This window comes from Rattus rattus, chromosome 10 (genome assembly GCF_011064425.1).
Source record: "Rattus rattus isolate New Zealand chromosome 10, Rrattus_CSIRO_v1, whole genome shotgun sequence".
NCBI classification, from domain to species: domain Eukaryota; kingdom Metazoa; phylum Chordata; class Mammalia; order Rodentia; family Muridae; genus Rattus; species Rattus rattus.
In genome coordinates, this window is record NC_046163.1 from 4,598,669 (window position 1) to 4,613,320 (window position 14,652).

The following is a 14,652-nucleotide window of genomic DNA, read 5'->3' on the forward strand; positions in this document are numbered from 1 at the left end:
TTGCGCTTTCGGCAAGATGAGGAAGGACGAAGTCTGACTCTGAAGAGGGAGGTGCACAGGCGTGATGAGGACTCACGGGCAGTCTCCTGTCCCCACAGCCTCCAGCACGTGCTCCGTGGTGTTCAAATGCCTGGCACTCTGTGGTGTTCCCAGGTCCCCTGCTGTCCCTGCGCCCGCTCCCATAGAAAAGCATTATTACAAAGCAAGTGTGATGCGTGCTTATAAGGGGTGATGGCAGACTGGTCCTAGGATGCACATAGAAAGCTTTGACACCCTCTCTTCAGTCTTTGGAATCGTGGCTACTCTAGCAGAGTCTGCCCCCAGGCCTCGGGGAGCAGCCTGGCCTCGGGGAGCAGCCTGGCCTACACCCGAGCCAGAGAAGCACTGATGGGCAATGCAGATTTCTTCTTGTGTTCTGTCTTGCTTTGCTTCGCTTGTTTTCTGATGCTGGCCATGGAACTTGAAGCTTGCCGGGCCAGTGCTTTGTCTGGGCTGCCCCTCAGCGCACCCCTCCCCCAGCCTGTTGATGAACATTCCCTTAAAAGACAGAAAGTGAATAGTGCAGCGTCCCTAAAAGGGTCTTTTTATGTTTTTTTTTTGGGGGGGTGCCCTTTTGTTTTTGGAAATAGGGTTTCTTTGCATAGCCTTGGCTGTCCTGGAACTCGATCAATAGACCACATTAGCCTCAAACTCAGAAATCCACCTGACTTTGCCTCCCGATGCTGGGATTAAGGGTGAACACTGCCCTGCTCCTAGAAGTGTATTTAAACAACTGCGTCCCCCAGTTCCTCTTTCTCTTTGGCTACTGTCAAGTCTCTTCTTTCTGGTCCCAATCCGACCCATCCCCCATCCTGGATCCTGGTTCCCCACTACCTGGATCTGCTTCTTGGGGTCTCTCATACTCTGTCCAGAGCAGCAGGCTGCAGAAGGAAGTGATTCGTTCGCCCCCTCCCCCGACACATCTGGCCTCATCTGGAGATGGTTTGGTTTGTCAGCTGGGACCTGGTACGTGGAGGCCAGGGGTTCTGCTCAGTGTTTTGCATGTATAACCCACAGAGAGGCAATATGGCAGCAGCTGGTCCCAAATGTCAACTGTGCCGAGGTGAAAAAGCCTCTGTAGGCTGTGGGCCAACTCCCAGGGCTGCGGACAGAAGGGAGGAAGTGCATAGTTTTATTGCACCTGTGCATGCGCGAGTGCGCACGCGCGCGCGCACACACACACACACACACACACACACACACGGTCTCTTAGAATGATGGCCAGGAGGAGCGTTTTTCCAGGGGTGCATCAGACAGCAGAGCTCTGTCCTCCTTGGAAGAAAAGGTATCCTAGAGCCTCTGGCTAAGTGAGTCATGGCTGACAATCACAGAAACATCCCTGCAGCGTGACAGCTGTAAAAAAACCCTCACAGTGCCAGCCAAGCGGACTCCCAGCAGCAAACAGCTTGTGTGGGTCCAGTTGCTGGGTGCTGTAGCACGAGTCTTGGGCAGGCTTGCCCCCAGCCCTCAGTAGAGCACCCCACCATGCTCTGTGGGGAAAGCCAGGCCCTGATCCAGGTTCTTTGTGTCTTGTAAGAAACCTGTTCATGCTAATTTCCGCCTTGGCTTGGATTTTGTTACATGAGAATGGCAGGTGCTTTCTTCTGCCTGCTGCCGTTGCCTGGCTGGACTAACTCACCTCTTGCTATCTTCCTGAGGATTTATCGAGGCAGAGGCCTGGGTCTGAGCTCAGCTAGGTGAGGGCCCGTGTCTATTATAAGTCTCCATCCAGTGGCATTTCTCCTTTTTGCTACTTAAGAGAAAGAAGAACATAGATTTTTCAACAGCTGGAAAAAAAGCAGTCTTATATGAATGTTCATGCATCCCTGTGTACAAGCAAGCATTTGTGTGTGTGTGTGTGTGTGTGTGTGTGTGTCTGAGGATTGAAGCCACAGCCTTGTGCACTCACAGAGGCATTCACGATCCACTACTGAACTGCAACTCCCGGCCCTTCATACATTTTTCAAAATATGACTGAGATCATCCTATGGATAGTATTTGGCCTTCACCTTTTAAAAGCGATAATGGCCGATTTCTGATTATCTCAGCAGAAGGAGGCGGAAGGGAAGGCAGATGCGGGAGGGGCAGGATGGCTTAGAGCCTTAGCTGCAGACTCCTGAGGCCCTGTGGTCCCTGTCCCTCCCCAGGAAGGCATAATAGTTGCTTGCTTTTGCAAGCCAGAAGATCAATGGTTTTACAAGACTTTCCTCACAGATCCTGAAGCCTCAGCGCCTTTCCCTTGGGCACCCTTAGTGCGATCAGATGCGTCTCCCGCAGGCCTACCCAGGCCCTGGCTTCAGAGTCGGCCTCTCAGAGAATGTCGCCCTGCTAGTCGAGGAGCGGGACAAATTGCTGGAGCAGCCGTGGTTCTTTCATGGGGTGGGGAGGGGGTTACACTGAAATGCTTTATGTTTCTGGGGGCTGTATATCTGCACATGTGTGTGTTGTATGTGCACATGTATGTAAAGATACAAATGTGTGTGCTATCTATGTGCACATGTGTGTGTGCTGTCTATGTGCACATGTATGTATAGGTACAAATGTGTGTACTGTCTATGTACACATGTGTATGTGCTGTATATGTGCACATGTGTGTATGCTGTCTATGTACACATGTGTGTGCTGTCTATATGCACATGTATGTGCTCTTACTTTGCAACCCCAGTGATGAAAGCCCCCAGTAGCACCCAGTGCACCCACAATGAAGCAGCCTAGCCCCTCCGTGACAGTGACACAAGAGAAGATGCTGCGCTTGGCTGCGCTTGGCTGCGCTTTGATTCTCATCCGACTGTGCTCTCCCGGACCAGACAGCTCTGGCCCTCTGGCTGTTGACACACTTTTCATGGACATGGAGTTCACAGATTATAAGAGACAAACGGAAACACTACCCCCGACCTCCCACACATACCCACCCCATTACTCAAATCCTATTCCCCAGTTCTTCTACTCCTGAGTCTCCTGCAGAGACCAGCCCCTCCTAGAGCGGTTCCCAGGCCACAGGCCCTCTTCTGGCATCATCCTGCTCGGGACCTTCTGGCCATGGCCTTGCTCCACATGACCTGTTTATTTGACAGTTCTCTTTGCATACGAGCATTTTTAGAAATTTATTTCTATGGACTTGTTTGAATGTGTGCTGTATATGTGTGTGTGTTGTGTGCAGGTACATATGTGTGTACTGTCTATGTGCACATGTGTGTGCTGTCTAAGTGCACATGTGTGTGCTGTCTATGTGCACATGTGTGTGCTGTCTAAGTGCACATGTGTGTGCTGTCTAAGTGCACATGTGTGTACAGGTACAAATGTGTGTGCTGTATATATGCACATGTCATGTGCAGGTACATATGTGTGTGCTGTATATATGCACATGTGTGTGCTATATATGTGCACATGTGTGTGTGCAGGTACATATGTGTTTGCTGTATATGTGTACATGTGTGTGTGCAGGTACATATGTGTTTGCTGTATGTGTGTACATGTGTGTGTGCAGGTACATATGTGTTTGCTGTATATGTGTACATGTGTGTGTGCAGGTACATATGTGTTTGCTGTATATGTGCACATGTGTGTGCAGGTACATGTGTGTTTGCTGTATATGTGCACATGTGTGTGCGGATACATGTGTGTATGCTGCATACGTGTACGTGTGCTCTCTGGAAGCCAGAGATCAGCTTCGGGCATAGTTTCTGAGGAGCTGTCCACCTTGTTTTCTGAGACGGTCTCACTGGAGCTTGAGGCTCACTGATGGAGCTGGACTGGCTGTCCAGTGAGCTCCAGGATTCACATCCCCAGCGCTGTGCTCACAAGCATGTGCTACTGTGCCCAGCTTTGTATGTGCGTTTTGGGGATCAAACCTTTGGAGTGATTAAAGTCCACCCACTGATCTGACAACCCAAACCAGATATGGTCAGATGTCCTAAGGGAAGGGACAAATCACTCCCTTCTGTGGCCTGCTGTTCTCCAGACCCCCAAGCAGTAGATCCAAGGTCAGAGTCACAGCTCGGGTCCTTATGTTTGTGTGGCAAGCCCCATCGTTAGGTGCATAGAGGCCATCTGAGCTATCTCTCTGCAGGCACATGGGTCCCTTTGATTAACCATAGAGGCCTAGGTCATCCCGCCACTGTGCAGGTGACTCTGGTCCATTTCACCCACAGACAAAGGACTTTCACATCTCCAGAGTGGATGTACCTGGCTGCCTTTCAACCCTGGAGGTCTCTGTCTCCTTTCTGCTACATTCTCACCCTAAGCATGGACAGACAGCCCCTCCTCACTATCCTTCCCTAACAGAGCCTGGCAGCAGCTGAGAACTACTCAGCTGGCAGGAGTTCGAATCTCCTGACTCCTAACCTAACCTCCCACAGCACAGTCTCCATGCCAGGCCTTGCTTACCAGGTCCTTAAGAAGAGGAGGGGTGGGCAGGAGAGATGGCTCAGCGGTTAAGAGCACTGACTGCTCTTCCAGAGGTTCTGAGTTCAAATCCCAGCAACCACATCGTGGCTCACAACCATTGTAATTGGATCCGATGCCCTCTTCTGGGGTGTCTGAAAACAACCACACTGTATATAATAAATAAATAAATCTTAAAAAAAAAAAAAAGAAAGAAAAGGAGGGGCTAGTGTCTGTTGAGTACAGGGCCACCACATGGGGGAGCCAGAGAAGAGGAAGAGAGTCTGAATGGACAAAAGGTTTTTTTGTTTTTTTAACTTTCATACAGTATATTTTTATTACATTCTTTGCCCTCCTCCACACAGTATATTTTTATTACATTCTTTGTCCTCCTCCACACTTAATGAGTGTGCATCCTGCTAAGGCCCTGGCTCTCTGTCATGGAGATTCTTGGAGGATTTGTATATTCAATGTTCTATATGTATAGGTATATACACATACACATATGTATATGTATATACACATTACATATGTATGTGTATATGCATTACATATGCATGTGTATGTACATATTACCTGTGTGCATGTATATACACATTACATATGTGCATATATATACACATTACATATGTGCATGTATATACACATTACACGTGTGCATGTATATACACATTACACGTGTGCATGTATATACACATTACATGTGTGCATGTATATACTCATTACATATGTGTATGTATATACACTCCCGGTGCTGATGGTGAGCCTAGGGCCTTCAGCATGCTAGGCAAAGGCTCTGTCACTGAGCTACATCCCCAACCCTTGATTTGCTTGCTTGTTTGTCAGACAGGGTCTTGATATGGAGTCCCCACAGGCCTGGAACTCATAACCCTCCTGCCTCATCCTGAGTCCTGAAATTACCGGCTGCAGCCCCTTACCTGGCTATCCCTTTGTTTTGAAGCTCCATCATGGGTACATAACAGTTTTGGCATTACCATGTCCTTATAGTTGGCCACTTTATCAATGTGGAGTAGCTGTCTTTATCCTTGGTGCCGTCCTGTGAACCGAAACACTTCCTTTCATAGTTGCTGAACCTTTTCTTTGAGATGCTGGGAATTGAACTTAGGGCCTCACACATATCTGGCGGCTGCTTTACCTCTGAGCTAATCTCCCCAGCAGTGCTCTTCTTTGAGTGACTGTAAGTTTAATATTTCATTTTCCTTTCTTCATGTTTTCTAATTTATTTATTTTTTATTCATTTTACATCCTGATTGCTGTGCCCACCTCCTGGTCCTCCCTTTACATCATCCCTGCCCATTTGCCCTTCCCTTATCCTCTGAGAGGGTGGAGCTGCCCCCGACCCCCACCCCATATCACTACTCACTCTTTGTGCCTGCATGTGTGCAAGCACACGCATGTGGTCTCTGTGCGTGTGGCACATAAGCCTGAGTGTCTGGCTTCACACTGTGTACACATCTGGAGGCCCGGGCAGGGCGTTAGGTGGCTTTCTCTGTGACCTCCTACCTTCTGAATCCAGAGCCAACCATGTGCGCTGAGTGGTTAGCCCGTGGTTAGCTTCTGCCCGTCTCTGCCCTTCAATGCTGGGGTTCAGGCATGCACAGTCATGTTTAAGTTCATGTTGGAGATTCAGACCTAGTCCTTCATGCTCTCAGGGAAGTGTTCTTACCCGCTAAGCCACCTCAACACTCCTGTGTCTGTCTGCAGCCATGTGCCATTGAGCAGTAGGGACTTGTCAGTCTGTAAAGGTTCTGTGACACAGACTTTGGCGTAGCTCGTTACACTCCCTCCCGGCTTGTGTCGAGTGTGTGCGGATGTCTGAAAAGGTCCTTGTTTCTTCTTCTTTAGGTCTGAGTTAAAAATTTTAAACTCAAAGGTTTTTTCTGTTGTTACTTGTTACACCAATGCCACTATTATCTCTCGTGTGGTTTTCACCTGTAACTGTTCTATGTCCACGGTCATCTGTATATGACATGCTGTCTCTGTCTCTCTCTCTCTCCCTCTCTCTCTCTCTCTCTCTCTCTCCCTCTCTGTGTTTTTTTAATACTTATGTATTTATTTATTATGTACAGCTGTCTTCAGACACATCAGAAGAGGGCATCGGATCTCATTACAGATGGTTGTGAGCCACCATGTGGTTGCTGGGATTTGAACTCAGGACCTCTGGAAGAGCAGTCAGTGCTCTTAACCGCTAAGCCATCTCTCCAGCTCCTCTCTTTGGCTTTTAAGACAGGGTTTCTCTGTGTCACCCTGGCTGTCCTGGAACTAGACCAGGCTGGCCTTGAACTCAGAGACTCTCCTGCCTCTGCCTCCTGCATGCTGGAATTAAAGGCACCGCGTCACCACGGCCTGGCCCGCTCTTTACTGTGACATTTGAATAATTTGAGTGCTTTGTGCCCTTTGCTGCTGTTTGTTTCTTTTGCTTGAGGCTCATTCACCTTCTTGGCTGTGTGGGTTTATGTCGTCCTCAAAATTGGGGAAACTGTAAGCCATTTCTTCAGGTTTTTACACCCTCTGACTGCTGCTCTCTGGAGGATTCTAGTTACATACGTGTGTGTGTGTGTGTGTGTGTGTGTGTGTGTGTGTAATTTGTCCCACAGCTTACTGCTTCGGTCTTTGTCTTTTCAGAGGTGGTGGTGTTGTTGTCTCTCTTTCCTTGGGGTAGTTACTACCGCCATCCTCTGCCCACCATAAAATGGAGGTGACTCACCACCTATAGTTTATGGACGTCAGCAGGAATGTTGGAAAAGACAGAGAGAGGGCCGGAGATCCAATCCGGTCTCTTCCGGCAGACTTGGGAAATGAGGGAACAGGGCTCATTAGACTCCCACCTGGCCTCTTCGATGTTTGCTTTCTTGGTTCCCATGATTATAATTGAGCCTCAGTTTCTGTCCTGACCCCATTTCCTGGAGAAGGAACCGATTGTCCCTCTCCAGGGAATTCCAGAAGTAGCCAGATGAGTGTTAGCCCGTCCATGTGTGCCAAAGCAAAGCCAGCTCTCTCTACCTGACTCCGGCTACATTTGGCATACTCTGTGCCATGGCGTCCCTACCATGTCAGAGCCAGCAGTGCTGCCTAACAGGACAATTCACCTGCACCCAGAACCTTCCCGCACTGGAGCTGCCAAGGGCCACTTTGCCTGCCGCAGGGTGAGCTCCTTTCTGCTGTGCCAGAACCAGATACCTTCAAAACAAGATAGTACCTGAGAGCCTGCCTCTAAAGAGGGACAGAACTCCAGGTCTGTTTCCCTAAATGCGTGGGAGCCCTGGAGACGCTTCTCTGTGTTCCTCATAGACTGTGAGCAATGGGCTTCCAAGATGGCAGGTCATTCCGGAAGCAGGGCCTTCCTTTCTGTGGGTAGTACTATGAGGGCTGCAACCTCACAGCAGAAGGCTAACCCACCCCAGATTCTGGAAGATTAGCCCCGCACCTGCCGGGACCCTGAGGGTGAAAGTTGCTGAACAGAAACACTACTGTTCTCTAGTTTCACAAAAGGACAACAAAGGTGGACTCCAGCCCTGCCCCCAACCTGATCATGAGCTCTCCAGGATGTCAGCTTCTTGGTGTCAGTGGCTGAGTTAATTCAACCCCACTCAGTGTTTATTTATATGCCTCCAGACTCCTGTCAGAGCTCCTAGCCTGGCAATCAGAAAGAGAAGCGTGGTGTGGGCTCGCGCCTCCGAGAAAGTGAATCTCGTGTGAGTCTAGCCTAAATGGTATAAGATGCTTATCTTCTAAAACAGGAAATCGTCTGTGGAAAAGCTGAGCTGTCTGCTGTACACCGCCATGTCGTGCTCAGAAATGCCACCCAGGGGCGGTAGATAGTGGTCTTAAGATTCGATCTAAGTGAGACAGCTGGGAAAGGACGCTTCTGAGGAAGGTGTGGGATGTGTGGTCATCACTGGGGGACAGGAAGCAGAGGACAGAGGAAGAGGTGTACATGCATGCGTGTGTGTGTGTGTGTGTGTGTGTGTGCGTGTGCGTGTGCGTGTGTGTGTTGGACACATACATCGATGTATGTATGCATGTGGTAGCCAGAGAACAGCCTCAATGGCCATTCCTCAAGAATGCTATTTGCCTTAGTTCTGTGTTGGGGATAGCATGTGTAGGGGTGTATGCGGAGAACACTTTTGCATGTGTGTGCATGTGCATGAGAGGCCTGAGAAGGGCATCGGAAGCCTTCCTTGGTCATTCACAACCTTAATCCTGGAGCTCATTGATTCATTCAGCTGGACAGGCTGGCCAACAGGTCCCAGAGATCCTCCCGTTTCCTTCTCCCCAACATCAGTGCACGGCATCGTACCCGGCTTGTTATGTTGGTGTTAGAGATTAAACGTAGGTCCCTGTGCTTGTGTGCTAAGCCCTTCATTAACTGAGCTGTCTCCCTGACCCCCAGAAGGAGATTTTTGACAGAGAGAATAACAAAGGAGAAAGCATGAGAAGGAAGGATGACCTCTGGGAATGCAAGTCAAATTTAGCACAGCTCTAATGAGGGGAACTTGGTTGTGCTCCTGCATTAATGATAATGGACTGAACCCCTGAACTGTAAGCCAGCCCCAATTAAACGTTGTCCTTATAACAGTTGCCTTGGGGGCTGGAGAGATGGCTTAGTGGTTAAGAGCATCGACTGCTCTTCCAGAGGTCCTAAGTTCAAATCCCAGCAACCACATGGTGGCTCACAACATCTGTAATGGGATCTGATGCCCTCTTCTGGTGTGTCTGAAGACAGCTACAGTGTACTCATATACATAAAATAAATAAGTCTTTAAAAGGTAGTGTGCAGACACATTCAGGCAAGCACACTAGTCCTTGCCTCCCAGTGTCACTGCTTTTCTAGGACATGCAGAACTCCAGGATGGATATGACAAGGGCCGTGGCCTCCTGTCAGGAGTACCTGTGAGACAGAGGAAAGCTTAGTGTCATGTCTTTCAGCATCTGGCCCTGAGACAGGGAAGTGGGCCACTCACCAGTCACCAAGGGTTTCATAACCTGCGTGGTGCAGGTAGGGCTCTGCACAGCACACTTCGGGTCCAGTCCTGTTCCAGGCCCCATGGGCAAGATCAGGCAGTTCCTGTACTTTGTGGCTTACCCCTTAGAAGTTTAAATCCTACCACCCAAGCTCCTCCACGCCCCCTCCGTTCCCAGGTCCAATCCATGTCACTGTTGTTAATTAGTCAACATCGTGATTCCAACTAGATGTCACAACAGACAGCCAGACTTCTGCCCTATCAGATTCTACAGCCCCAGTCAGGATTTTTCCTCCATAGAAGCTGCTCCACTTGCTCTATTGGGTACGATCTTGTCAGGTTTCTTTTCATCCCCTGGGACCCTGTCTGCAGTCTCAACTTTGCCTTACTCCTGGCCTCCTTCCAAGGCTAGATCCACCGGCAGGCAGGTCGTGGTGGATGAGAAGGATAATGTCACGAGGCGTCAGGAGGCTTTGCAAGGAATGAGCTGGGAAAAGACAAGTTTCTGCTATTGGGTTTTTTTTTTCATCTGTAAAATGGGCCAGCAGTCTGACTAACCTGGACCCCTGAGATCTCTCAGACACTGAGCCACCAACCAGACAGTATACACCAGCTGGTCCGAGGTCCCTGACACATATATGGCAGAGGACTGCCTGGTCGGGCCCTAGTGAGAGAAAAGATGAGCCTAACCCTTGAGAGAATTGAGGCCCTAGGGAGTGGGGGAGGCTTGGCAGGGGGTAGGGTGAGGGGGTGTGGGGGTAGGGACAGCCTCTTGGAGACAGGGGGGAGAAGGAATGGGGTGAGGAACTGTGGGAAGGCAGACGGGGGTTGAGGGGTAATGACTGGACTGTAAAAAAATTGAAGTAATAAAAAACTTTAAATGCTCATAATACCTGCTCTCAAGGTTATGGAGTGGCCTAAGTGAAGTGTGGGTATCAAAGGCTCTCTGAAAACCCTAGGCATCAACCACCTCACATGTCTGGAATAGCAGGGAGCAGCGCACTCTAAGAACACAGGCTTCCTCCTCCTCTCTGGCTTCCTAAGTGCCGTGCCCAAGAAGAGACTTGTGCTGGTTCTCGGGAGGCTTGACCCTAGAGTTTGAAAAGGTTGTTATTAGCTGTGCTCGAGATCACATTTTGAATGTCGTGCCACCAAAGTGGTATCGCAGAGCTCTGTCCATGAACCTGAGGACGCAGTGTGGTCCCAGAGGATCTGAGGCCGGTGTTTCCTGAGTCTTACATTGCTCCATTGAACCTGGAGGTTGGCTTTATGAAAACCGTGGGGTTTTCTAGCTGGACACGAAGGTAGGATGACGTAGATGGCGTTCATCCTATCAACATCAGACCTGGAAGCCGATATCAGCTTCCTGGCTTGAACCACTGTCTCTGGGGAAAACGTCCCAGCCTCTAAATCACCCATGTGATGATTGCTGTGGGCAGGGCCAAGCCCTTCCTCAGTCTGTCCCAGGGAGCTCCCCCTGACTCCTAGCGAATCCTCCTTGCTCCCTTACTCTACCCTCATCTCTAGCCTGCTGTCTGTCTTTCCTTATCCTCCTTCTAGGGAGAGGGAGCTGGTAGCATTAAAGGTTCTGGGTCAAGGGCACCACACCAGGGCGCTGTTATCTGCTGGTTTCTCTATGGGATGGTAGGACCATACCGTGGTGCAGCTTCAAAGACCCAGGGCAAGGGCAGGTTTGGCTGAGGAGGAGGAAGAAGCTCACACAAAGTAACCACTGCTTCGAGTAGAGCGTGCAGCTCTGAGTCTAACCCTCTGCCAGCCCCAGCTTCCTGAACATTGGATTAGTTCCGAAGTGTGTAAGAACAGCCACAGAGACTTGGGTCCTGAGAGCCTACCTCTTCGACGCCCCTCCAGGTCATCCTGGGGTCCACAGGACACCAGATTCTGCAAGTGTTGTTGGCGCGCTCTTTGAAGCACAAGCTTCCAAAGGCCGTGCTCTCATTTCCTGGCGCTGCGGGTTCCTCTACCTTTAAAGCTGGCAGAGTGTCCGCCCAACAGTCTTAGCCCAGCTGATGGATGGGACATCACAGTGACTCAGAGAAAATGAGCCTAGGTCACAGCTCTAGTCTGACCCTGTCATACGCAGCCTATTTGCATGGCTCGAAGCTTTGGCTTCCTCATCTGCGAAATGGAATTAATGGTCTCTATTTAACATTTCAAATTAACAGCAGACAGCGTGCCATCACCAAGCACGCACGGTTGTTGCTCCAACAGTGGTAGCCCAAATTGCTGTCAGACCACTGTGGTCTGGAAGGATCAGTCCCAAATAAGAAAAGCATTCCTTCTAGCCCTCCTCGTCACTGGAGAATTAAGTATAGGAAAGACTCAAATCTGGCAGAAAGCCTCCTTCGCCAGACTGGCAGGAAAACGTGTAAATAACCCAGGGCTGCCTGCCGCCTCTTTGATGGTGGAGTTCTGTAGATGGAAGGGTGGATCCGCCTCGCCCTGCATCGCCTCTTCTGGGACTCACAAGTGCTCATTAGACCTGGTGGTTTTCTCTGCTTCTTCTCCAGAAGGCCAGACGATGATTTCCCTCTCCGGTTACTTTTCTAACCACCACCTAGTGCCTGGAAAGGGGGAAGGATATCGGGGTGGAGGGATGGATGGAGTAGAGGCATGGGATTGGTGGAGGGATACCTTTACTCCAAAGCTATCATGATAGCATGTGAGAAAGACTGCTTCCAGAAGGAGCGGGAAAGGGCCAAGGGAATTGTCCCCCTCGGGTCCAACCTGGTTGGCCCCTATCCTAGCATCTCCACCGGGAGTCCTTGGCACTCAGCTGGGGGTGGGGTGGGGTGAATGACACTCAGCAGGGTTTTGGGGAACCTTGCTAGAGGAAGTGGCTTTAGAGCTACACAGAGCGGTACAGGAAAGGCACTGGGAGGGAGGTGTAGGGGTGGCTTGTCAGCACATGGGGGCGGGGAGCCAGTAGGCAGGCACAATGCTCAACACCGCAGGCGCTAGAGAGCAAGGTGCGTGGACCCAGGGGCCCCAAGCTGTGCAGGCGCTTGAAACCCCAATGAAGGAAGCACGGACTGCCTGCCCGAGAGCAGCCTGGTAACCCACTAGAACCCGCACCTGAGCGCAGAACCCGAAGGGCCCCTCGCGCAGCCCCTGCCCCGCAGCAGTCCGATGAGCTCAGACTCGGGCGGGGCCCAATGACCGTAGACAGCAGCATGAGCAGCGGGTACTGCAGCCTGGATGAGGAACTGGAAGATTGCTTCTTTACGGCTAAGACCACCTTTTTCAGGAATGTTCAGAGCAAACACCCTTCAAAGGTAAACCTGATCACTACAAGCGGCCTCAAGGGAGGGAATAAGCTCTGCGGTCTACGAGGGAAACTGTGGCATCCTTCCTCCCCCAGGTAGAGCCATGCACTGGTAGACTGGCTTTGGGGGCCACTCCGTTTCAGTATTTCCTGCCCTTAGACCTTTCAGAATGGCTCTCTAGGATTTGGAGACCTCACCGATTCGTGGATGGCTGCTTGCTCACCGTCTCTGTCTTGTTCCCCTCCCAGTTTGAGTTTACAGCTTGGAGATGGAAAAGAAATGGCACCCAGCCTCTCTGTAGATAAATACAAGCTAAGACTTCCGTGTTGTATGTGGCTAGGAACCATTTTAAAAAACCTAGTCTGGCAACTTTGCAGAAGTCCAGAGTGGTTTCAGAAACAGGCTTCTCGCCTAGGCTGCCGTCATACGACCGTTTTAGCTCCTGAGTAGGCTTGGGCAATCTAAAGGGGGCTGTGTGTTTCTTAAACACTCTGGCTTTTGGATACCCAGCCAGGCTGGTCCTCTGGCATTCTCTCCTGAGTGCTCACAGGACCTCACAGGCTGCCATGTGTGTTGGCCGGGGGCAAAAGTGTGAAGTTTATGGAGCAACTTCCAGGCAGCCAGTTCTAAGCCAGGACTAGAAAAGCTACCTTCAAGGGCCAGTTCCTAGGCAGATGTGAATAACTAGTGGACAGGTGGACCTGTCCAGAGAGAAATAACCTCAAAGCTTCCCTAAGTCTATCTGGGAGCCTCCTTTGTGAATAATTCATCTTGCCTCCAGATCCTGTCTTTGCTGAGTTCTGACTTCAGGCCAATGCTCCAAGCCTTCCTTTGATGAGGGTGTCCCCCAAACCCCAAAGACGGCTTGTGATATTACTCAAACAGACCCATGGAGCCAAGGACTTGCTTTTGGAAGTGGGGGGACAGGGAGACAGTAGTTCCTTCTATGACTAGGTAGGCCTCAGGCAGGAAAACATCACTTCGGAGAGGAAGTATCCCCCCCTCTTTTGGGGTTCTTGCCTCATTGTGAACCCCTCCCCCAGTCTAGAGCAGCGGATCACAATGGTAACTACAGATTGGTGAATAGAAGTGCGAGTGGCTACACAAAGTGCCCACAGGGCATGGGGAGTGGGAAGAGCTTTCTAGGTCATTCTGATAGGCGACTGTTGTTTTATGCTTTAGCAAGTTTTGTTAAGGCCTGGGAAGAAATGGTTCCTGTTTTAAAAACAAAGTTTAGCTTCTGACTTGCTTCTCGCTTGTGGGGCTGGTCCCAGAGGGCAAAAGCTTTGCATAACCAGAGTGGGAAGGGGTCACACATGACTGCCTTTTGCTTGGCCACTGGAAAAGGCAGACGTTTCTGTTATTCCTGAAGAGAAATGGAAATAACCTTACAAAAAAAAAAAAAAAAAAACGCCAAGACGGGCCTATGAAGTAGAATGGCTTCCACTCCACTCTCTCCAGTCTCTCTCTCCCTCTGGAGACATGGCTTTCTCCAAGCCCAGGCATCCTCCTCTCTCCATTCTCCCATCTAATTTTCCCAGAAGAGGCCCTCCTTTACTTTGTATCTTTAAAAAAAAAAAAAAAGATTTATTTAATGTATATGAGTACACTGTCACTGTCTTCAGCTACACCAGTGGAGGGCATCAGATCCCATTGCAGATGGTTGTGAGCCACCACGTGGTTGCTGGGAATTGAACTCAGGACCTCTGGGAGAGCAGTCAGTGCTCTTAACCACTGAGCCATCTCTCCAGCCCCAGCTTTGTCTCGTGAATCCATTACACGGTTTGGGTCCTTTGCACGTTTCGTTACCACTTTGCCAGCCTCTGTGCTCTTAATAAGGACAGGAACTCCCTCTAAGAAATTTGTTTTCTGGAAAACAAGATGTCAGGTCTGGAAAACAACATGAGGGTAAGGAAGAGGTAGCTACCCCAGGGAAGGAGTGGGAAGCAACATGACCT

General features: G+C 50.1%; 1 protein-coding gene across 2 annotated transcripts in view; it reads left to right on the forward strand.

Annotated features, from left to right (window-relative positions):
• Positions 1 to 14,652, forward strand: part of Rassf5 (Ras association domain family member 5) — a 64,302-nt gene that overhangs the window by 31,117 nt on the left and 18,533 nt on the right. Inside the window, exon 1 of one of the 2 annotated variants that reach the window (XM_032914741.1) lies at positions 12,373 to 12,703. The exons of the other annotated variant lie outside the window; for it this stretch is intronic. Coding sequence (XP_032770632.1) covers positions 12,584 to 12,703 — 120 coding nt within the window. The 5' untranslated portion in view covers positions 12,373 to 12,583. Of the gene's footprint in view, positions 1 to 12,372; positions 12,704 to 14,652 lie in introns of those variants that run through there. 2 annotated transcript variants of the gene reach the window in all.